This window comes from Lynx rufus, unplaced genomic scaffold (genome assembly GCF_022079265.1).
Source record: "Lynx rufus isolate CCGP_SWC_20201006 ecotype Redwood Valley unplaced genomic scaffold, mLynRuf1.p SCAF_13, whole genome shotgun sequence".
Lineage (NCBI taxonomy): Eukaryota > Metazoa > Chordata > Mammalia > Carnivora > Felidae > Lynx > Lynx rufus.
The window spans coordinates 11,384,175-11,408,407 of NW_025814827.1; the positions used below are offsets into that span (position 1 = coordinate 11,384,175).

General features: G+C 34.8%; 1 protein-coding gene across 1 annotated transcript in view; it reads left to right on the forward strand.

The window, feature by feature from the left end:
• The window catches only part of CLPX (caseinolytic mitochondrial matrix peptidase chaperone subunit X), a 41,474-nt gene that overhangs the window by 8,487 nt on the left and 8,754 nt on the right, over nucleotides 1–24,233 (forward strand). The window contains exons 2-10 of the mRNA XM_047074939.1: nucleotides 2,631–2,791; nucleotides 3,760–3,877; nucleotides 10,569–10,723; nucleotides 13,115–13,274; nucleotides 14,539–14,580; nucleotides 19,604–19,780; nucleotides 20,158–20,322; nucleotides 21,118–21,206; nucleotides 22,182–22,346. Coding sequence (XP_046930895.1) covers nucleotides 2,631–2,791; nucleotides 3,760–3,877; nucleotides 10,569–10,723; nucleotides 13,115–13,274; nucleotides 14,539–14,580; nucleotides 19,604–19,780; nucleotides 20,158–20,322; nucleotides 21,118–21,206; nucleotides 22,182–22,346 — 1,232 coding nt within the window. The remainder of the gene's footprint in view (nucleotides 1–2,630; nucleotides 2,792–3,759; nucleotides 3,878–10,568; nucleotides 10,724–13,114; nucleotides 13,275–14,538; nucleotides 14,581–19,603; nucleotides 19,781–20,157; nucleotides 20,323–21,117; nucleotides 21,207–22,181; nucleotides 22,347–24,233) is intronic.

The following is a 24,233-nucleotide window of genomic DNA, read 5'->3' on the forward strand; positions in this document are numbered from 1 at the left end:
CAGGCTCTGGGCTGATGGCTCAGAACCCGGAGCCTGTTTCCGATTCTGTGTCTCCCTCTCTCTGCCCCTCCCCCGTTCATGCTCTGTCTCTCTCTGTCCCCAAAATAAATAAACGTTGAAAAAAAAAATTAAAAAAAAAAAAAGTTGTACTTGTTACATAGATTATAGTAAATTATTTTATTATGCTACCATTCATTTTAATTTATGGACGTTTTAAAACGTATGCAAAATGGAACAAGGGACACCCAAATACCCATCACCTAGTCTTAACATCCATTAAATTTCGTATTTTTTTATTTAGAGAAAGACAGAAATGGTGTGAGTGGGGATGGGCAGAGAGAGAGAGGGAGACAGAGAATCTCACAAACTGTGAGATCACGACCAAAGAGTTGGATGCTTAACTGACTGAGGTCACCCAGGCACCTCAAGTTTCTCTATTCTTCATTTCATCTATCACTTTCCCCCATTACTTTTCTAGATTTGCTTTTTAGGTTGACTTATTAAACCATATTATGTTTAATCACATTATGTCCTTTGAAAATCATTAATGTTTGGCTTAAAATTCATGAACTACTTTAAATCTCATTCTAATGAGAGTAATAGCTATCATTTACTGCAAAAAAATGTCAAATGTTATGCTTGAGAAAGTTTGAAATGTCTTTTGAAAACATCACTTAGAAGAAAAACATCAAATGTATTTTAATATTGATATTCATTAATTAAGCATTAATTGATCAGCACTAATTAGCTTAATTAGCATTCAGCAGCATTTTACAGTCTATGGATTAGGGACTAGATTCCTTTTTTAAGTGTTTGTGAATTTGTGTAGAGATGAGAAACTTTGTATCTTGTTAAGTTTGATGTTTTTATTTTTGTTAGAAACTAGTTCTAACAGTGTACACAAATGTTTTGGAAAACTGGAGTTAATAAAGTCAGTCAGTTATATAACTAAACAATTGCTTTTGAGTTGTTAAAAGGATGTAATTTTAAGCCAATTTTTGTGTTTGGATATAGTACATGCATATGTGCATGATCTCTTAAAAGCCCTAACTTGTAAAGAAATAATAATTTAAAGCCTGGGTTGAGAATTTTGCAGGGAACAAAACGAGGGAGATAAAATCAGTTTCTTAAATTTATTTAAGTATTAACTTAATCCCCTTCCCCCTTTTTGTATCACCTCCTAATGGCTGTGATAAACTGCTGGGAAACTTCCTTCTTTGGCGATTCATTATAATTCACTAATGTATGTTAACTTATGCAGGGTTCTGAGTAGCCCTACAATATTCAGTACTGAATCTGTGGAATTTTGTTTGATCTAAGATCATTTGATTTTCTTGTGTAGGGAACACTCTTTCAAAGACCAACTTGGGAAATGCTGCCTTACATTATGGCTCTTTTGCCATTGACTATAGTTTATTTAGGAGTTTATTTTGTATTTATATGAGAAAAAAAAACAGGGTTCAGCCAACAGTGATCTTTTGATGGACCAAGTCTGGCCACACCCATTTGTTTACATATTGTTTGTTTGTTTTCATGTTACAGACAGAGTAGTTGGAACTGAGACTAGATGGCCCAGAAAGCTGAAAATATTTACCATCCCGGTGCTTTACAGAAAAAGTTTACCACATAAGTCAGGGGTTAACCTATATCCTTTTTAATAATCTTAACTTCAAATATGGTAAGGGGCGCCTGGGTGGCTCATTCAGTTGAGCATCCAACTCTTGATTTCAGTTCAGGTCATGATCTCACACTTTGTGAGTTCGAGCCCCACATCAGGCTTTGCACTGACAGTGTGGAGCCTGCTTGGGATTCTCTCTCCTCTCTCTGTCCCTCCCCTGCTCACGCTCTTTCTCCCTCAAAATAAATAAATAAATAAACATTAAAAATTTAAAAAAATACATGGTAAAGGTTAAAATGTTTGAAAGCAAGATAGTGGTTATAGTGTTTACTAAAATTTTTTATAGGATTGAAATGTTTCATTAAAACACATGTGTTTATGTCAATTGCTTATTCTCATTGATAGAAATAATAAAAGAAGAATTAGAATATAGGGTGTAAATGGCCTTTTTCCCCTACAGATTAGGCAGATGTTGAACTGCTCATCTCTCACACTTTCAAAGAGCCACTCATTGCAATAACCCAAATGGTCTTTCCTCACTATCAAAGGACAGGCCCAGAAAGAAACATCTTTATTTACCAGAGGCCCAGGTCTGGCCTATTTTTTTTTTTTAATGTTTTTTTCAATGTTTATTTATTTTTGGGACAGAGAGAGACAGAGCATGAACGGGGGAGGGGCAGAGAGAGAGGGAGACACAGAATTGGAAACAGGCTCCAGGCTCTGAGCCATCAGCCCAGAGCCTGATGCGGGGCTCGAACCCACGGACCGCGAGATCGTGACCTGGCTGAAGTCGGACGCCTAACCGACTGCACCACCCAGGCGCCCCAGGTCTGGCCTATTTTTAAAGGGGCTTTGCCTCTGATGGTGTCAACATTTACCATTTTGTTACTACCTCTGTGAAAACTAGTTTTTTCAACCTCCTTTATACTTAAGGAATTTTTGTTTTCAGGGGATTTACTGAAGGCATGTTAATGTTTGATGTGTAGACTAATAAATCTCATTGTATTTCTAGGTATATCTTGTGGTCGCATTCATATACCTGTTTTAGGAAGGCTCGGGACCTTTGAAACTCAGATTCTACGAAGAGCTCCCTTTAGAACCTTTACGGAAACACCAGCATACTTTGCATCAAAAGATGGGATAAGTAAAGATGGCTCTGGAGATGGAAATAAGGTATCTTATCTTTATTGGAATATATATATATTTTTTGAGTTCCTTCCTTCAAACAATTAAATGTAATAATAGTTTTCTCTATTCCATTGGTTTATATGTTTTCTGTAGGAAATGTGAAATATATAAAATCAGGTGAAGAATTTTATGTAATTTTATTTTGTGTTTTAGTTTCAACCATAAATTAGTTATATAAGTATTGCACTTAGCATTAACTAAAATTTCTAACACTCCAAAGTATTAAGAAGCTTCATTAAATCTATGCAGTCTGTAGGATTAAATTAGGAATAGCCGTCTTTTTTCACAACTCTAAACAATTCATGATAGTATAAACCCCACCTCATTCTCTACCTAAAAATTTTGGATATCTCTACAACTTAATGTTGGGCTACTCTGTAGCTAGCAAGTAGATGATCAGTGATTGTATTGGATCAAGGAATTATTATCAATTTTTTTCATTATGTGAATTTCACTAACACTTGAGCTAATGTTATATATAAGACAAAATGCTAGGTGCTTTGATATCCACACTTAATCCTAACAATGACTCTCCAGAGTAGGTGAAATTATCCCCATTTTAGAGATTGAAGAAAGTTATGAATCACTACTTGTCATGATAGTAGCTCCTGATACAGTTTCACTGAAATGTATTTTACCTGTAGTAACTTTTTTTCCTAGTGTTGATTCAGTCATGGAAAGAAAGTTGTTTATTATATATGCTGGCTCATACCATGTAAAGCAGGACTACAGATAAATACATGTGTTTACCAGTACTGGTTTTGTTTTTGTGGTAAATGGATCTTTTGATACCAGTAATAGTAGAGTTATAAATAATACTAATAATTCCACTTTAGAAATTATAAAAATTATAAGATTAATTACAAGCTAACATGCTTATATTTAACTTACCTGTAAATTGGTTGCCTGAAAGTAATAATTGACGCTCTTTTTTTTTCCTGTATGAACATTAGAAATCAGCGAGTGAGGGAAACAGTAAAAAATCAGGCTCTGGGAGTTCAGGGAAAGGTGGAAACCAGCTGCGTTGTCCTAAATGTGGCGACTTGTGCACTCATGTAGAGACCTTCGTGTGTAAGTATTACTTCCTCTGTTGTTTTTCTTCCTTACCTTTTCTACAAATCACAAATTGCATAGAAATGTGTAAATTACATAAACCAGAGTTATGTTCTTCCTGAACTTAACATGATTCTCCCTTATGTTCACCAGATACTAAAAACCCCATAACTGGTAATACTTTGCAATGTGGTATAAGAAATAATTCAAGAAAACTATTTATTTCTTTATTTTCCATGTGTGTGTTTATTTCAAATTTGGATTTTGTGAGTGTTCAAATTTGAGCTATAGGAGAACCAAGGCGTATTTATTCTGTTATTACTCTATTCTTCAAATACCTGTTGAGCATCTCATATAGCTGGAGAGGTCGGTCATTCAAATATTAAGGTGTTTTCCCTCGCTGAGGAACCAGAGGAACTAAACCCTTAATTCTATAAAGTGTGTGATAATTATTAATGATTCAGACACTGAGAGAAGGAAGAAATCAACAGTCCCACTTTTGCTGTTAGTGTCAGCAGTAACTCTCTGAAATACAAAGATGCTACTACAGATCTTTTGTTTCATGAATCAAACAACTCATTTCCTACATGATTAGAGGTAATGGTAATTCAAGAGTAAATTATGTTACACTATCATGTCAGCCTTTCTGTATAGTCAAACTGAAAAGGTCATTGGTGAGGTTTGTCAGAAGTTTCAGTTTCTGATGATTAGCTGCAGAGGATTCTCTATATGCTATCCCAAATATTGAGATCTCAGTTACAGTTTTATGTTTATTATTAATACTGATTGGCCACTGTATGAGAAAGTACTATATGTAGCATGTTTTTACAATTTTTGGAAAGACTTTTAAAGTCGTTCCATTCTATAGGTGGAATGTTTGAGATTCTCTTCGTGGTTTTGCCTCATAAGAGATCAAAGAGAGGAATCGGTCTGAATGAATACTAATTTGGTTGCAACATAAAATGAAAGTGGTAGAACTAGATGATAAAACTTCTAAATAACATTTGCTATTAACAAATCTGGTATGAAGCGATAAAATTCTTTTAGAGAGTCTGAGAATTGCTCAGTTCATAATGGCAATGTCCTATTGGCATACATTTTTAATCAAGAATTTTCTTTTTTTTTCCAGAGAGAGATTTCAATCTTTGTAGACTTAAAGAATAATTTCTTAGAGTAGAAAAGGAAAGAAACTAATATTTAATAAATGCCAGTATATATAATTTTATTCTCACAATCTTACTTTTGTCAGGAGAGAGCATATCCTCATTTTCTTAGCTTAATGAAGAAGCTAAGATTTTAGCAAGTGTAAGTAACTCATCCAGGGTCACAGAGCAGTGAAGATTTGCTATTCAGAAGTTCCTATTCCATACATTTTTACCAACTGGAATTCTCTAAGGATAGATGAAATTTATTTTTCTTCTACACAGTGTTTTCAAAACTTGCCAGGTTGTATTAATCATTGAGGGTGGTTGGTTGTGGTTTTTTTGAGAGAAAGAATCCTAAGTAGGCTCCTCACTGTCAATGCAAAGCCCAATGTGAGGCTTAATCTCACAAACCTGAGATCATGACCTGAGCTGAAATCAAGAGTCAGATGCTTAGCTTAACTGAGCCAGCTGGGCACTGAGCCCCCCAGGCACCCCAAGGTGGTTCTTGAACATACAGATTCTCTCCTTCCCTGGAGATAAGATTCTGTAGATGTTGGGTGGTATCCTAGAATATGTATGTTTAACAATGAGACCAAGTGTGGAAAACACGATTTTTAATATTATCTAATCAACTTAGGGCTGAAGTGGTTTCCTTTGAGAATTCTAATTGGGGAGAGGGGACGTGGAAGTAGAGAATAGGGAAGAAAAGAGTAAAAGAAGAGTAGATCCTTATAAATAATTTAGTAAGCAAATATCTGTTGAGACTGACACTGCCAGGCTCAGAAAATAAACAGAGATGAACATGACACTGTCTTATCCTCTGGAACTTTACTCCATAGGAGTGGTAGGCCCTCAACAGTGAGATGAGGCCCTCCTCTCTTGGTTTTATTCACCCATAGTACAAGTCTCTTCAGAATGCATCTCTTTTGGATGCTGAGGATCTTCTGTGTCTACTCACTGAAAATTGGAGAGTTTTGTTGAATCTTGGGCCATTCATTTTGTTTGCATCTGCATTTATTTAGTTATTGGTTCATAAACATCTTTTTATGTGCTTTTTGGTCACTTGTAGTTCTTTTGTGAATGGCCTGTTTAGATTTTTTTTTTTTGAAGTTTATTAATTATTGAGAGTCAGAGCATGAGCATGGGAGGGGCAGAGAGAGGAGGAGACACAGAATCTGAAGCAGGCCCCAGGCTCTGAGCTGTCAGCACAGAGCCCGACACAAGCACTCAAACCCACAAACCGTGAGATCATGACCCGAGCCCAAGTTGGACGCTCAACCAACTGAGCCACCCAGGCACCCCATGAATGGCATGTTTAGATAACTATCTACTTTTTTTGGTCATTTTTAATTATTTTTAATTACCTGAGGAATGTATGTGTGTATCCCCCTTTATAAGAAAAAAGGTAGAACTTTGTAGGTAAAAGTTAAAGATACATTTCTGTAATATATCTTCATCAAACATGTAACTTTTAAAAAGCATAAATGGTATCAAATTGTTCATGTTTTTACCAATTTTTTTTCGCCTCAGCAATTTAAAAAAAATTTTTTTTTAATGTTTATTTCTGAGACAGAGATAGAGCTTGAGTGGGGGAGGGGCAGAGACAGAGGGAGACACAGAATCCGAAGCAGGCTCCAGGCTCTAAGCTGTCAGCACAGAGCCCGACACGGGGTTCGAACTCACAAACCGTGAGATCATGACCTGAGCTGAAGTCGGTCACTCAACTGACTGAGCCACCCAGGTGCCCCTCGCCTCAGCAATTTTTTTAGAGTTGTATGCTGATATATACAGGTCTAGTCCTTTCCTTTTAAGGTGTACATTTCAGGGGTTTTTAGTATATTCATCAAGTTTTAGATCTGTCACTACTATCTAATTCCAGAACGTTTTTGTCGCCCCAAAGAGAAGCCCCATCCCCCTTAAGTAGTCACTTTCTACCCCTTTCCCTCCCCTCCCTGGCAACCATAAACCTACTTGCTGTCTTTATGGATTTGTCTATTCCAGGTATTTCATATAAATAGAATTATACAATATGTGGCATTTTATGTCTGGCTTCTTTTGCCTTCATCTTTCAGGTTTCCAGGGTTCATCTGTGTTCTATTATATATCAGTATTTCATTGCTTTTTGTGGCTGATAGTATTCCTTGTATATCCACTCATCATTGATGGACATTTGAACTGTTGCTGCTTGTTGACTACTATGAATAATGCTACTGTGAACATTTGTATACCAGTTTTTGTGTGTACATGTTTTTACTTTTCTTGGGTATATGCTTAGGAGTAGAATTGCTGAGTGAAATGGTAAGTTTGTGTTTAATTTTTTAAGAAACTACCAAACTTTACATCAGCTATAGAATAACCTATGTTATTCTGTCCATTTGACAACCTGACTAGCAATGTATGAGGGTTCTAATTTCTCAACATGTTCTTTAACACTGCTCTTTTTTATTGTAACCATCATAGAGATATGAAGTGGCATCTCATTGTGGTTTCGATTTGCATTTCTCTAATGACTAAAGATGTTAAGCATTTTTTTCATGGGCTTATTGGCCATTTGTGTATCTTCTTGTAGAAAAGACTGTTTAAATCCTTTGTCCATTTTTAAATTGGGTTATCTTTTTTGTTGTTAAGTTACAAAGAGTTCTTTATGTATTCTGAATACTAGACCTTTATCCAGATGTATGATTTGCGAACATATTCTTTCATTCTATGGGTAGTTCTTTCCTATAAATACCGTATAGCAGGAGTCAACAAACTTTTACTATGAAAGGCCAAATAGTAAATATTTTAGGCTTTGTGGGCCCTGTAGTCAGTGTTGCAACTCTTCTCCTTTGCTGTTATGGGGAGAAAGCAATCATAGACAATGTAAACAAATGAGGATCGCTGTGTTCCTATAAAACTTTGTATGAAGACACTGAAATTTGAATTTTATATAACTTTTATTGTCATTTTTTCCCAAAGTGTAAGAACTATTAGCTCATGGACCTGTCTGTATATATTCCATCTCACATGTATATGTAGGGATTTTTATGTTCTCTTACTGTGGTATTATTCTTGTTTGACTTTGTGGAAATAAAATACCATTTTTATAGATAGCATTATGAATGCATAGAAAGTCATCAGGAATTGAAGTAAGAATAATATCTAAGAAATATTTTATTATAAGGACAAATGTATATTGTTCTTCAGTTTTCTTTTGCCTATTTAAATAATAACTTGTCAAATGTGAATAGTCTCCCCACTTTTTTTTATTTTAGTTGTTTTTATTTTTATGTATATAATACGTTTTGAAGGCTTACTGTACTTACATGTCTTAATACAGTAGGAATTAAACTTTTCTGTTTGGTTTGGAGATTTAATGTTGGGCCCTGAAACATGTTCGAAATCATGAAGAACTTTCATTTCAACAAATACGAGAGAGTTTTTACTGAGGTAATCTATTGTTGGCATATAATACAAGCATGTTTACTGGGATTAGTATTCTGTATGTAAAAGAATATAGTATACTTGTAGTAATCATTTAAAGGAAAGTTTATTCCCTGACAATTCAACAAAATTAGATTTTGCCACTTGTCTGTATGAGTAAAAAATAAGCATTGCAGTGCTTGTATTATTTTTTTTTCTGAGACAGCATTTTAATAAATAAAATTAACCTGGGTATACATTAAACATGTTCCATCGTCAAATTGGTATTGTGATATTCAAATAGAATGTAAATAACTCATCTGTGGTAAGCAAAGAGGAATGAGATTTGTTGGTGTTTAGTCTCTTTCCCTTTGACCTAATTTCTTTAGAGAAATATTTTGTTCTTATGTTCTCAGGCCAGATTTTCCTGTCAAACAGCCTGAACTAGATCAGAGGATTCTCTGCCCTTTAATCCTTGCCCTGTTTACCATCAGTAACAATTGTAAGATGAAGCTTCATTTTAGAGTAAAGGCCATTGACTATCTTTCCCAATGGTGGGGAATGGTGATAATGTATTGGGGCTTGTGTAAACCAAAGGTACTTGGAATAGTTTGGTCTTTTTCTTGAGGTAAGCATTTATAGGTGATTAATACAAAGAAAACATGGATGATCTCTTTTCTAGTTTAAAATTTGCTGCTAGAGTTTATCCACACGTATTTTTGATTGGCCTTGTGTTTAAGAATAGACAAATAAGCATTAGATTGAATTAATAATTAGATTTATTTTTGAAATATGGAATTGTCTGGGGTTTTTTTAATATAGATTATTTTGTGAGATTTAGGTGTGCTTACCAGTACAGTTTTTCTTGTAATCTATGAATAGGTAGTTACACTATTCCCATAAGAGAGATTCTCATAGATTTAAATATTCTTCTTTGCAGCTTTTCTAGTTAGATTACACAAAGGTTAATACAAAAATGTATTACCCAGACCTACCAACCTGTAACTAATTCCTGTGTATCTTTTGTTCTGTATCTGTTAGTAATCTGTGTGAGAGTCTCTTCTGTGCTGCTTTCCAAGGTACCTTTACCATTAGTAGGGGTAGGCTTAGAGAAGGTTAAGAGTTTATGTCCATATACATATATCCTACAGCTGTGTTTTAAAAGGAGATAAAAAAAATCCACTTTGGTTTAACATAGGTTATTCTATAGCTGATGCATTAGAATTGAGACACTTTTTTTACCCTCATTTTTAATTGTTATTTTATTGTTTTCAAAAGCTGTATGATTATCTATAAGTCAATATGAGTGAGAATGTTATTTTGTTAGTTTCTTAGTGGTTTTTAGGCTAAAGAAATAAGAACTAGTGGAGTTGTTAAAGATAAAAATTAGGAAGGCATGAAACAATTTTATGTTTACCAAATCATGGTTTTAAAAATGCTCATAGGTTTGAAAGGAACCTAAAGAATATACTTTTTTTTTCCCTTTTTCTGGGTGATTGGAGTTGATTTCTTTTATTATTATTTTTTAAATATTTATTTATGAGAGAGAGAGCACAAGGGGGTGGGCAGAGAGAGGGAGGGAGACAGAATCCAAAGCGGGTTCCAGGCTCTGAGCTGTCAGCACAGAGCCCGACTTGGGGCTCGAACTCACAAACTGCGAGATCATGACCTGAGCCAAAGTTGGATGCTTAACTGACTGAACCACCCAGGCACTCCTGATTTCTCTCTTTTAACTTCTGTGTATATTTGAAGTTTTTCATAAGGAAATGTTGAAAAAATAGAATAATTTACTTGTGCTTTACTTTTTTTTCACAGTTTTTCATTCAAGTATTTCAATAAAATAAGTGATTAATATTTTTATAGTGGTTGTTTTTAAAATTAAATTTAATGAATGGGAAGTTGAAAGATTGTCAGCCAATCTTTTCTCTTAATGAAGTATATCACAAAATGAAAGAACCTAGTGGAAATGAACAAAATGTGGTTTAATGAACTCATTTATCTGTATCATCTATCTTAGATGTAAACTAGGTTGTTTGTTGTGTCTAGTGAAGGAACTACAAACCTACTTTTTGTCAAGTGTATAGTTTTCATTTACAGTGAGTTTTTAATGTTAAATGCTATTTGAATTATTTATTTTTCTCTGCTGACCTTTCCTTTTACAGCATCCACCCGCTTTGTGAAGTGTGAAAAATGTCATCATTTTTTTGTTGTGCTATCTGAAGCAGACTCCAAGAAAAGCATAATTAAAGAACCTGAATCAGCAGCAGAAGCTGTAAAATTGGCTTTCCAACAGAAACCACCTCCTCCCCCCAAGAAGGTATAGGTCTTAGCTCAGTCCTATAAGCACTTTGTCTTGAAAACATTTCATTGCTCCCCTCTCCCAGTTGACATTGGATCTTAATGCTAGTACCTAAACAAGTATTAAGTTCTTAATATAGACTATATGTGGCTAAATTCTTATTGATATTTGGTACTTGGAATTTATGTATGGAGTCCCAATGCTATTTTCCCATGTTATGATTACTGCATTCAGTAGCAATGAAATAGAGTTGGATGATTGTTAAAATGGTGTTCATACTAAATTAATCTAAAATGATACCCAGGGGTGTCTGGATGGCTCAGTTGGTTAAGCGTCCCACTCTAGATCTCAGCTCAAGTCTTGATCTCAGGGTCATGAGTTCAAGCTCTGCATTGGGCTCTGCACTGGGCATGAAGCCTACTTAGAAAAATAAAAAAATAATATCCATAAAATTGAGCAGCTATGGATTTCTTTTTCTTAGTTGGGGCCCCTTATTAACACCAGGCTGCAATTTCTCCCCATAAATTAGTCTATTGTCTGGTAAAACAGCCTCAGTGTAACAATGGAAGCAAAATTTTCTCACAACTAGTGTATCAGGGCTGTCCTATATAGCACTGTGGCTTTTGTGGTGTGGGCTCCTTCCAGGAGTCTCAGACAGACTGTGATCTGGCCATATGAAACATGGCAGAATGTATTACCAGCTACATTGGGTACTTGGTCTGTTCTTTCTGAGAACAGGGAGCCCGGCCCTGGGGCTATGTGCCCTCTGTTCTGCATGTCTCAAATGTTTGCACACTTAGATTATTTCTCACCCCCTGCTTCATTGTAGCTTTCTTATGCTGTTAAGACACCAGTCCATTTATTTCCATTGTGCTGTGGCAGATTTAATAATTCATAGATATAATTTGTGAGGAATCAAGATTTTTTTAAGTTTATTTGTTTAGAGAGAGAGAGAAACAGAGCTAGGGAGGGACAGATATAGAGGGATAGAGAATCCCCAAGCAGGCTCTGCACTAACAGTGCACGGGGCTTGAAGTCTTGAACAGCGAGATCATGACCTGAGCTGAAACCAAGAGTCAGATGCTTAACCGACTGAACCACCCAGGAGCCCCAGAAATCAAGAAGATTTTAAAAAAACATAATAAAAAGCATATGGTCAACAACTAAAGAATTTATCATGTAAATATAGTGTAATGGTAAATATAGCTATTAACCTTTGTATACACTCCATTAGGTTGTCTAGACTTTAGACATTAAAGTTCTAGAAAATAGGTAACTTAACTATTTTCAGGAGTTAGTGAATATTAACAGTTATTATTTTTTTTTTTAAGTTTATTTTTTGAGAGAAAGAGCAAGCAGGGGAGGGAGAGAGGATCTGAAGTGGGCTCCATGCTGACAGCAGAGAGCCTGATGCGGGGCTCGAACTTACTAACGTGAGATCATGACCTGAGCTGAAGTTGGACACTTAACCAGCTGAGCCAGCCAGGCACCCTAACAGTTAATTTCTGTTTACTAAAAGCTGAAGGAATTTACCCCAGGTTCCATGCTGTTAGCAATATCCAAGTCTCAAACAGAGCTTTAGTTTCTAAGAATAAGGTTTTTTAGATTACCATGTAGATAAATGAGTAGCTTTAAAGTTAATGTCTGAGAAAAAAACCTAAATATTTGTGAATATTCGAACATATAGCTGCTGGTAATGGCTTTAATTATATAATGCCTAGTTTTTAAAAGAGTAGATTTATAATATGTTATCTTTCTGAAGAATATCATTCATGTGATTGAGGGAGGTATAGAAAGGATTTATTTTGGGGCACCTGAGTGGCTCAGTTGGTTAAGCGCCTGGCTTTTGATTTCAGCTCAGGTCATGATCTCATGGGTTCATGGAATTGAGCTCCACCTCAGGCTCTGCGCTGACAGTGCAGAGCCTGTTTGGGATTCTCTGTCTCCCTCCCTCTCTGCCCTTCTCCTGCTCACACACACACACACAAACACTCTCTCTTTCTAAATAAATAAATAAATAAATAAATAAATTTAATGATTTACATTAATGATGATATCTTTAAACTCCTGGTGGCATATGTAGGTATTCCAAGTGACTTTAATAATTAACTTTTAAAAATTAGGATTAATGACATTATATATAGAACAGAAACCAGCAGAGCATTATATGAGTACAGTGATACTTTGTTAAGCTAAAGAACAAATGAATTGTGTTTTTGTCCACATAGGTTTGGGGCTTCTGAATCATTGCTGCATAAGTATCATACCCTTGGCATTTTGTTTTTGATGGGTCTTTGTTCAAATTTAAAACTGTGAGCAAATATGCTCACTGTATAACTTCTTAATGTGTGTATGTGTTTATTTTTATGATAGCTCATATTAAATTATTCATAACCAATCATTTTTCAGATTTATAACTACCTCGACAAGTATGTTGTTGGCCAATCATTTGCTAAGAAGGTGCTTTCAGTTGCTGTGTACAATCATTATAAGAGAATATATAACAATATCCCAGCTAATCTGAGACAGCAAGCAGAGGTTGAGAAGCAGACATCATTAACACCTAGAGGTTAGTGTTTTGATAACTGACTAAAATAGAGTGTACATACTTAGAGGTAATCTTTATTTGCAACTCCTTGCTTTTGTCCTAAAATTCTTTTAGTATTTCATAAAACTTTGTTTTCAGTTATATGTGCATGGGTTCTGAGTCACAGAGTGAAATGTATTTCTTATCAAGGGTCTCAGTGAAAAATGTTTTAAAGTAACTGGAGTAGAGATTGAGACATAATCTTTGAATTATAGACTTCACCACAATTGGTTCCCTATTACCAGATCATGTGCCTCAGTCAGAGATGTATGAAGATAGATGATAACTGTCACACAACATATCCAGCATTCTTTCCTGTTTAGACCCCAGCTACAGAGTATATGTAAGATTAAGGGCAAATTTGTATAATGCCTATTAATGATAGATTCTAATATTACTGATATACTATATAATTTAAATTTACTGTAGACAATAATGTGTGTTATATTAATAGGATGATATTATTTAAAAAACTATGAATAGAGTAAAATGCAAGTTTTTTAAAGTTTTTTTTTGTTTTTAATTGGCCAGGTAGCCCTGATTTCTTATTTAGGCCTATAATATACCATTTTACATTCTTTTAGTCATCATTTTACAATTTGAGGGAGTTCTAAATACTTATATTTAAAAAACTATATAATATCCTTTGATTACTTTTGGTAGCTATTAAATATATAACTTACTGGCTCATTGAAGACAACTTGTTCACTTGTTGAATTTACTGTAAATAGTTGTGTGGTAGTATCAGTTACTTTATTTTTAGAAAGTATAAGTCATAATAACTAATGGAAGACCCAGAGCCTTCATTTTTATAAAGTCCAAATAGCATTATCTAGTCATGACACAAAACGATTTTTTCTGGTTCTTTCAGTCAGCAAATCAGTAGTTAAGGTGTTCGAAGTATAGGGAAAACAGATGGCTATACGGTATTTATGATATGAGCAGTTTAAACTTTTGTTGAAGATTTAAATTATTGCTTCTGTTTTCTTAAATACCAAGTTAGTACTTGACAAATGTGGATATTAGCAACTGGACAGCCATCGTTAACATGTTTGGGTTTTTAATGTTTTTAATATAGACAGGATGTAACATATAGATTTTTTCATAATGTGAAAAGCTACAAAGCATTAATGAACACATTCTTTATGTATATTTAGAAGAGGGCAAGAAGGGAGATATCCCTCATTTGTTCCTCCAAACTAAACAAATATACATTTTCATGTTGTCATTTTATCCTCTTTCTTAGAATTAGAAATAAGAAGACGGGAGGATGAGTACAGATTTACAAGTAAGTGACCTCTCCTCAGGTCCTCCTCTAATCATTCTTCCTTTTGAGATTTATCTCAGTGAAGGATGTCAGCAGTAGTGATGGTAGATATATATTAGCTTGTGTATTACCAAGAAAGATATTGTATATTATCTAAACATGCTTATCATACATGGTATATATAACTTTGGAACAGTTTTTCATAGCTAGCATGTGTACTTTATATATGTTGGGTTACTTCACATATTCTATTTTTATCTTTTCTGTTGTGATATTTCTTAAAGTATAATGTTAGAGAAATAAAAAATATATAGTTCTTCTCTATAAATATATACCTATATGCATTTTTTTTTTAATTTTTTTTTCAACGTTTATTTATTTTTGGGACAGAGAGAGACAGAGCATGAATGGGGGAGGGGCAGAGAGAGAGGGAGACACAGAACCGGAAACAGGCTCCAGGCTCTGAGCCATCAGCCCAGAGCCCGACGCGGGGCTCGAACTCACGGACCGCGAGATCGTGACCTGGCTGAAGTCGGACGCTTAACCAACTGCGCCACCCAGGCGCCCCTATACCTATATGCATATTAACAGGAGTTGTGTTTTTTATTTTTTTTTTATTATTTTTTTTATTTTTTTTAATGTTTATTTTGGGGACAGAGAGAGACAGAGCATGAATGGGGGAGGGGCAGAGAGAGAGGGAGACACAGAATCGGAAGCAGGCCCCAGACTCCGAGCCATCAGCCCAGAGCCTGACGCGGGGCTCGAACTCACGGACCGCGAGATCGTGACCTGAGCTGAAGTCGGACGCTTAACCGACTGAGCCACCCAGGCGCCCCAGGAGTTGTGTTTTTTAAAATCTGTAGCTTGCTATTTTATATCTTTTTCCCCCCCATACAAGCAGAGTTGGCCTGCTTACGTGTGACAGAAATTTTGGGGGAGACAGATTATCTTCCAGATTCCCTTTGCCAGAAACCACACTTTTTATTTTTGGTGTTTATGAAACTTGGTATAGCCTTGCAAATTATGACTAAGCCCCAACTCAGTGTTTCCAGCCCTGAATTGCCCCTGTAAGCATCAGATAGTCTGATGGAGGGTGTGGAAGGACCTGATATTCTAAGGATAGTGGCCATTCTGTTGTCTTGCACATATTTTTTTGGATGTGGATATGTAGTGCTGCACAGATGGTAAAGGCTCACAAAAAGAGAGGCACCTAGCTGGCTCAGTTGGAGGAGCATGCGACTCTTGGTCTCGGGGTCATGAGTTCGAGCCCCATATTGGATGGAGTGATTGCTTAAGTAAATAAAATATTTTAAAAATTCACGTTGCATTTTGTTTCAGTAATTAAAATAACAAAACAGGTAAGCCACTATGAACACATTTTACCTATAAGTTTGGTACTTTTATATTTGCCTTTGAACCAAGCTATATTATATATCTACTGTTTGAAGTATACTGTATATACTGGATGAACCATGAGGATATAACTAGTTTACCAATTCTGGCATGAGATCTAGTGCGTGTAATAAAATTGTACTATTTCTAGTTATTCTTAAATTGTATGGAAATAATAAGTATATCATGCATGGTAAGATTAAATACAATGCAGTAGAATTAGATTATATATAAGAATGTAAGATCTAAATAATAAACTTTAAGTCCATGTATAATTTTTATTTTCTAAACCAAAAATATAATCAAATATGCTGTCAGTGCTATATTCATAAATTTGGACAGATAATTTGTGAAGCTAGTATGAATTAAATTAGTAAAAGAAAGTCTATAATGAATATTTTGAAAGAAATATATTGTAGTGATTTAATGAAATTTAAATGTTAACAAGTAACACTATGTAAGAACCTAGGTAAAAGCAATTCATAATTATAATGACAGATTGACTTGGAAAGTAATATTTTGAAAACTTAAATAGAATTTATTTTCATGTATAGTTTCCACTTGTTATATGTGGGGTTATAGGTTCTAAAGTTAGGACATTAGACCTAAAATGACACATAATCAAAATAGTTTTTAAAGTTTCTTTTGGAAATCACATGTCAGATATACTACTCTCAATAAGACTGATAGATTTTGTCTCCATCATTGGAACATAATGTTTTTCTTAAGTTGAGCACCAGATGAAACAGTTGGCTTTCATTAAGGGCTATGTTATACAAGTAACTTAAACACTAGGAAAATAGCAATACTGATAGCAAATTCTCTTATAACATTTATAAAACTCTGCCAGGTACAGTTCTAAGTGTTTTACATATTTTAACTGATTTAATCTTCCTAACACCTATGAGACAGAAACTATTATTTTCACCTCCATTTTATAGATAAGAAAAGTGAACTACGGAAATTTTAAGGAATTTGCCCAGGGCCATATGGCTAATGAACTCCATGCAACTAACCATACACTAGTCTGCTCACTGATTGTAGAGAGCTGCTTCATGCATTGAGAGAGATGCAGAAAAACAAACTAAATGAAAGAGTTATTTCAAGTTTACTCTGGAGCATAATTTCATGAAATGGAATGACAAACATCATGTACTATTTAAATTATTCCTCTCTTTTAAATTTAACTTAAATCATGTGTAAGTCAAATATATTTATCCTGAAGTGCCTGGGTGGCTTGATTTCAGCTCAGGTCATGATTTCGCAGTTTTGAAAGCCCCACGTCGGGCTCTGTGCACTGACCGCACAGAGTCTGCTTGGGATTCTCTCTCTCCCTCTCTCTCTGCCCCTCTCCTGCTCCCACTGTCTCTCTCAAAATAAATAATTTTTTTAAAAACTTAAACACATTTACTCTGTGACTCTACTGTAGTTAATATGCTTCTTGCACTTCTGTTCAAATTTTTGTTCACCTAATAATTTTTACCCCATTGGGCCAACCTACACTCGAGCAAAAGCCTCTTCCTATATTGTGACAATTCCTAACTAGATTTTGCTGAAATAAAAAAAGAAATTTTCTTTTACTGGGGACAACTAGCTAACTAACTAAACTCATGTAAGAGAGCATTTTTTTTCCTGATATGGATTATAATGAGGCACAGCATTGTGAATTATTCGCTAACAACCATCAAATGTAGCACAATTTAAAATGTTTATTGAAAGCCTATTTTTTTTTTTTTAAATTTTTTTTTTTTCAACGTTTATTTATTTTTGGGACAGAGAGAGACAGAGCATGAACGGGGGAGGGGCAGAGAGAGAGGGAGACACAGAATCGGAAACAGGCTCCAGGCTCTGAGCCATCAGCCCAGAGCCCGACGCGGGGCTCGAACTCACGGACCGCGAGATCGTGACCTGGCTGAAGTCGGACGCTTAACCGACTGCGCCACCCAGGCGCCCCAAAAGCCTATTTTTTTAAACTTTATCTTTATTTATTTTGAGGAAGATATAGAGAACAGGCGAGGGAAGGGCGGAGAGAGAAGTAGACAGAATCCCAAGCCGGCTCTATGCTGTTAGTGCAGAGTCGGGTGTCGGGCTTGAATTCACGAACCATGAGATCGTGACCTGAGCTGAAATCAAGACTCAGATGCGTAACTGACTGAGCCACTCAGGCACCCCTTGAATGCCTATTTTTGATGATTAGAATAAGCATTTACTTTTTTTTTTAATGTTTATTTATTTTTGAGAGAGGGAGAGTGTGAGTGGGGGAGGGGCAGAGAGAGAGAGGGAGACCAAGGATCTGAAGCTGTCTGTGCTGACAGCAGAGAGCCCAATGTGGGGCTCAAACTCACGAACCATGAGATCATGACCTGAGCTGAAGCTGGACGCTTAACCAACTGAGCCACCCAGGTGCCCCAGGATAACCATTTACTTTAAGTGTGACCCTAAGATAATTTGAAAGTGCCAGCCAGATGGAATAGGACCATAATAATAGTTATGTTAACTGAACATCTATATATTGGTTTGATTAAAACAGTAATGCATTGGAAAGTACTGATATTCTTAATCCATTTATTAGAAACAACCTAAAAACAAATCCAGAAAATATAAACAAGTAGGATATGAGCACAGATTCCTCAAATGCTGATGATGAGGAGCAGTATGGATATTTACAAATCTGGATAACTGAAAAGACTATTGGAATTCTTTCCTTCAGCCCAGAGAGTAAGAACAAAGTTGTTCTGTTTTTAGGCACCCAATTGATAAACTGATAGTTCACCAGCAATACCATTCCCATTTAGTTAAGCATTGTGTGTCTTATAAAGGGACTGGAAAGATCCATTCAAGATCCTATAAAATCAAAATTCAGATAGAACCAGGGATAGTGAGTCTTACTGTATTTGGTTCCTCTGGTAGACTCACAGAATCATTTTTTAGATGTGAAAGAGACTATAGAAGTCATATATCTTGATAATTTCATTTAATAGGTAAGGAAGCAGGCCCAGTAAAGTTAAGTGATTTGCCATGGACCTAAAGCCACACAGTGATAGAAAAGGACTAGAACCCAGGTTCCCTATTTCTCTGTTTTAATCTTGGTTGTCTTACTGTGTTCACTGTGTTCAATGTGTCTTGCTTTTTCTATAGTCCTTCATTTGTAATGAAAAAATCTATATATATTTGTCTTTTAAAGTGCCTCCAAATGAATTGCATTTTATTCTTATACCTTCCAACCATGTGTTTGAAATTGATAGGGCAGGTATTATTGCCATTTTCTAGGTTAGGAAACAGAAACACAAAGTTTATATGACTAGCCTAGGATCACAGATCTTTTTAGACACAATGGAAAGACCAAAGCTAAAGCTTTGTGATTGTCAGCACTGTTCTCCTTCCTTTACACTGCCTTCCCTTAAGTTAAAGGGATTTACATAAATAAGGAGGGTAAAAAGAATCCATTTATTTTACTTAAGGTTCCCTGAATAATCATATGTTTTACATTTGTGACTAGATAATTTGAGGTTTTCTTCCTTTTTAGGTAAGACAGAATATCAGAATATTTGTTTTTCTAAATATGTGATTGGTCTTAGATTTAGGGTTTTATTGGGTATTTTTTCAAGTAAGATCAAATGAAGCTCTAATAATTTCTTTGTCATTCTTTCAGAATTGCTTCAGATTGCTGGAATTAGTCCACATGGTAATGCTCTAGGAGCATCAATGCAGCAACAGGTAAATCAACAAATACCTCAGGAAAAACGAGGAGGTGAAGTATTGGATTCTTCCCATGATGACATAAAACTTGAAAAGAGTAATATTTTGCTGCTTGGACCAACTGGGTCAGGTAAATAACTTCCTGAAAAAATTACTCATTAAAAAAAAAAAAGAATATAAATGATTCTGCAAGCTGTGTCATAAGATTGGGGGATTCTGGCTCTTGGGAAGAAATCTAAGGGCCAGTCCTTTGGATACATTATCAGTATCTGTGCATAGACTTCAGGCTGAATTTGAGGAATTGGCAATGCCCTTTAGCCCAATCCCTAACATCTTAATAGGAGTAATAAAAATAACATACCATTAAATCTGAACAATAGTAGAGAAAAGATGTATAAGTAATTTTTTATTATATACTATTTAGATTTAATACATTTTACATTTTTGTAGAGAAATTGTATATCAACATATTTTTCGTAAACTTTTAGTTGCTATTTCTATTTGTAGGTAAAACTCTGCTGGCACAAACTCTAGCTAAATGCCTTGATGTTCCTTTTGCTATCTGTGACTGTACAACTTTGACTCAAGCTGGATATGTAGGCGAAGACATTGAATCTGTGATTGCCAAACTGCTCCAAGATGCCAATTATAATGTAGAAAAAGCACAGCAAGGTATGTTTTCAGTATAGTTTGTCTATCCCCAGATGTAGACTATTGGGAAAGCATTAAGAGATCCTATAATTCTTGTTTTGAGTTGAGGAATAAAACTTTGTAATTGTGTAAAGGTAGCTATGTTAAACATTTTCTAGCATACTAAGGGCCACAAAGTTTGCTTTTGCCTTATTGTCATAAGATGGCTACTAGGGTGAAAACAGGCCAGATTATTATTCCATTAGATCCTTAATGCTATCATTATTTTTCCTGTTCTGACTTCCCTCTAGACTCCTGATCCTGGGGTGGATTAGGAGGACAAGGACAAGGGCAAGAGAGTGTAGGATGAATCTAGAAACAGATTAGCTTGTTGACCTACAGGATGTCCTAGATGCTGCATTTCTCCTTTCCCCATCTATCATCTGTCCTTATTTACATGAAGAGCTTGACAAGTTCTTGTCCAAATTCCTTTAAGACAAGAGTATAGGTGGGAAAGAGTAAAAAGTTTTGCTAGTACCAGCACTGTATATACCTCCTGCTTCAAGACTATACCTTTATCTCAGCCTCGTAGAATAAAGAACCTGAAAACATTAGTGGGGTAGATAAATAATGTCAGAATTGTTATCATACCCTAGTGATGCTCTATGAAATAAATTATAAAACATTTACACAATGATGAATGGGAGATCAGGCAGTGTATTTTTATAAAATTAAGCTTTGTATATATTTGCTCTCTAGCTACTTAGTCTTTTAAAACTGAGGTTATCTTGTGTATATCATTTTCATATTATAAATAGAATCCTCCTTAAATTATAGGAATTGTCTTTCTGGATGAAGTAGATAAGATTGGCAGTGTGCCAGGCATTCATCAGTTACGGGATGTAGGTGGAGAAGGCGTTCAGCAAGTAAGCAGTTGAATATTTTGTTCAAGCCCACTAAAAGGAAGGGAATACATCAACCTCCCAAATATTGTACGTTTGGTTTCGCATTCAATTAGATTCTGTTTTGTTTATTTCTTCCACCCCAAACTCCACATACCATTTTAAAGTAGTTCAGAAAGCTGTTGGTGATTTTAAGTACCAAATTACCTTTCTTAGGAAATTAAAATTATTTTAAAGAATAGAAAAAAATGACATTTGATTTTTGTTGGTTTTATTCTTTAGAGGCCCAGTTAAACATTTCTAGATGACTCTTGAAAGTTCTGGTTCTAATTAGACATAAATGAAGTATGTACGTGTATCTTATTCTTTTCACTTGACAATAGGATAAAATAGATAAAATAGTGTTTCATTTCATGGAGAGTCATAAGTGAAGTCTTAATGATCTATTTGCAACTTGACTTTTTATTGGTAACTAATTATGACATAAACTGTAGGGTAAGGAAAATTGCTTTCATTTTTATTTTGACCAAGACAAAAAGGTCACACTTACAAAATGTGCTAGATAATTTTTTTATAAAAGCCTCCCAAAATATAGGTAGTCTCAAAGTTTAATACTAGGAGTAGAAAAGAATTTTAATTTCTATGAAAGACAAATCAACTATTTTCAAATTTTCAATGTTCCTACCATGGTTGCCTACCATCTTACAGAGTCATAATCCTGTATTTAGGTCAGAATTCTATCTTTACCATCAAAAGCAGCTTTTTAAGTTGACTATTTCCTGAGTGCATCAGGAGTCTGTAACTATTCCAAATAAATTTACAAATTGTTAGTGTGATAGTGCATTTGATTTTCATGTTAGTTGTAGCAATGTGGGAGTTTTCTTTAATTATGCTCATTGACCATAACCACATTATTTTCCCCTTTAAATCTCATTATCTAAAGTACAATAAATAATACACTTACACAATGATGTTATAAATCATTTATTCTTTATTTAGGGGTTATTAAAACTACTAGAAGGCACGATAGTTAATGTTCCAGAAAAGAATTCCCGCAAATTACGTGGAGAAACAGTACAAGTTGATACAACAAACATCCTGTTTGTTGCATCTGGTGCTTTCAATGGCTTAGACAGAATCATCAGCAGGAGGAAAAATGAAAAGGTAAGTTTTTCTGAAGGGTTATTAGGATGGAGCACTTCTTCATATCTGCAAGGTACATGCCTAGTAACTATTTGTTGATTACCATAAAATGTAATGTCAACATAGTGTCAAGCAGCCCAAAACACACCAGTATTTTCCATGTTTTTGTGTTTTACATAATTGGTAACCACAAATGATTTCTTTTATATAACATAATGTTCTACCTAAATGAATATATCATAGATCAACTGTGCTACATTGCTTGCTTTAAGTCTCCTTGGCTTTGTACCCACTAGTGTAAGTAGTAGTTTAGTAGCAGTAAAAAAATAATGCTGCTGATGGGATGGTTGCCTGTGGTGGCTCTTTGGATAGCCTAGATAAGAAAAAACTCACATACGATACTAACCGAACCATGTAATGCTGTTATTCCTCAGTATCAGGCCTTATTCAACATGGATAAGGTTAGATTTTAATTTTTCATGTTAATTTGTTTTTGCTTTTGAAATTCTGCTTAGACTGACAAATTGGAAGAAATCATTTCATTGTGTGTACATGAGAGAGAAAGAGGGAGGGAAATAACTTTATATTTAAAATTCTGGGGGTGCCTGTCTGGCTCAGTCACTAGAGCATGAGACTTTTGATCTTCGAGACGTGAGTTTATGCTCCATGTTGGGTGTAGAGTGTACTTTAAAAAAACAAAGAACATGTTCTGATAATTATAATTAGCTATTCCAAAAAGAATTTGAAACTTGGAACATGTAGAAAAGAACAGTTAAAAGTAATGTCCAAAAAGAGATCAGAAACATGTAGAAGGAAGGTTTAGGTTGTAAGTCATTTGAACTTCTTAACAAAAAGTAGGGAGACATCCTGGGCTCTAGTTCTTATTATCTGAAAGAGGAAGTGTATGAGGTCTTCAGGAGAGACCGAGATTGAAAACGAGTTTGTCAGGGTGCCTGAGAGGCTCACTCAGTTGAGTTTCCAACTCTTGATCTCAGCTCAGGTGTTGAGCTCGGGGGTGTGGGGGGGAAAAAAAAGAGTTTGTCACATAGATCTTTATGAAAAAGAGAGAGATGTAAGACAGTCATCAGTAGTGATTTTACAGAGGATTAAATACATCCATGTGGCTATTTTTATCAACTCTTACTGAAAGCCAGGGGTACAATATTAAATACTGCACCTATATTCCAACCATATCAGACTGCTTGCATTCCTAACTTTTATTCCTCTTGCCTTTGTTCATGCCTTCCCCTACCTCAATCAAGTTGGCAAATATATGTTCATCTTTTAAGACTCAGTCTGTTAAGATGATCTTGATAACAGATGATCAGTCTGTTATCAAGTCTGATAAACTGGTCAGGCAGTTTATCTGTGAAGGCTTTCTTGATCATCTTCTACCCTCCCTCCCTGCTATGTGCCTCTTTTCCTACTTCCACTGCTACAGTCCTGTACAGTTCTGTGATACTTTTAACGCCTTCATGTGTTCTCATTCTGAATAAGCCCCTTTAGGATAATGGCTGTCTTCAGGTTTGTATTTCCAGTGTTTTATAATGTTTTGTAAATTATATATATATAACTGTAAATTATATATATATTATATAATATATTATATAAATTATAAATATCAATATTTATACTTAATATATTAAATTTAATATAATTTAGTGTATTTAATATTTATTTAATAAGTTAAAATTAATACTTAATATTAAATAAATTTAATATATATTAAAATATATATTTATATAAATTATAAATTATATATTATATATAATTTACAAAACATATAACATAAAATAAATGTGTGTATGTATTTTTATATATGTTTATATATATAATAAAACTTACATATATTATATATATAGTATTGAATGGAAGGTGTTGTTTTTTTTTTTTTTCCTGATACACTAC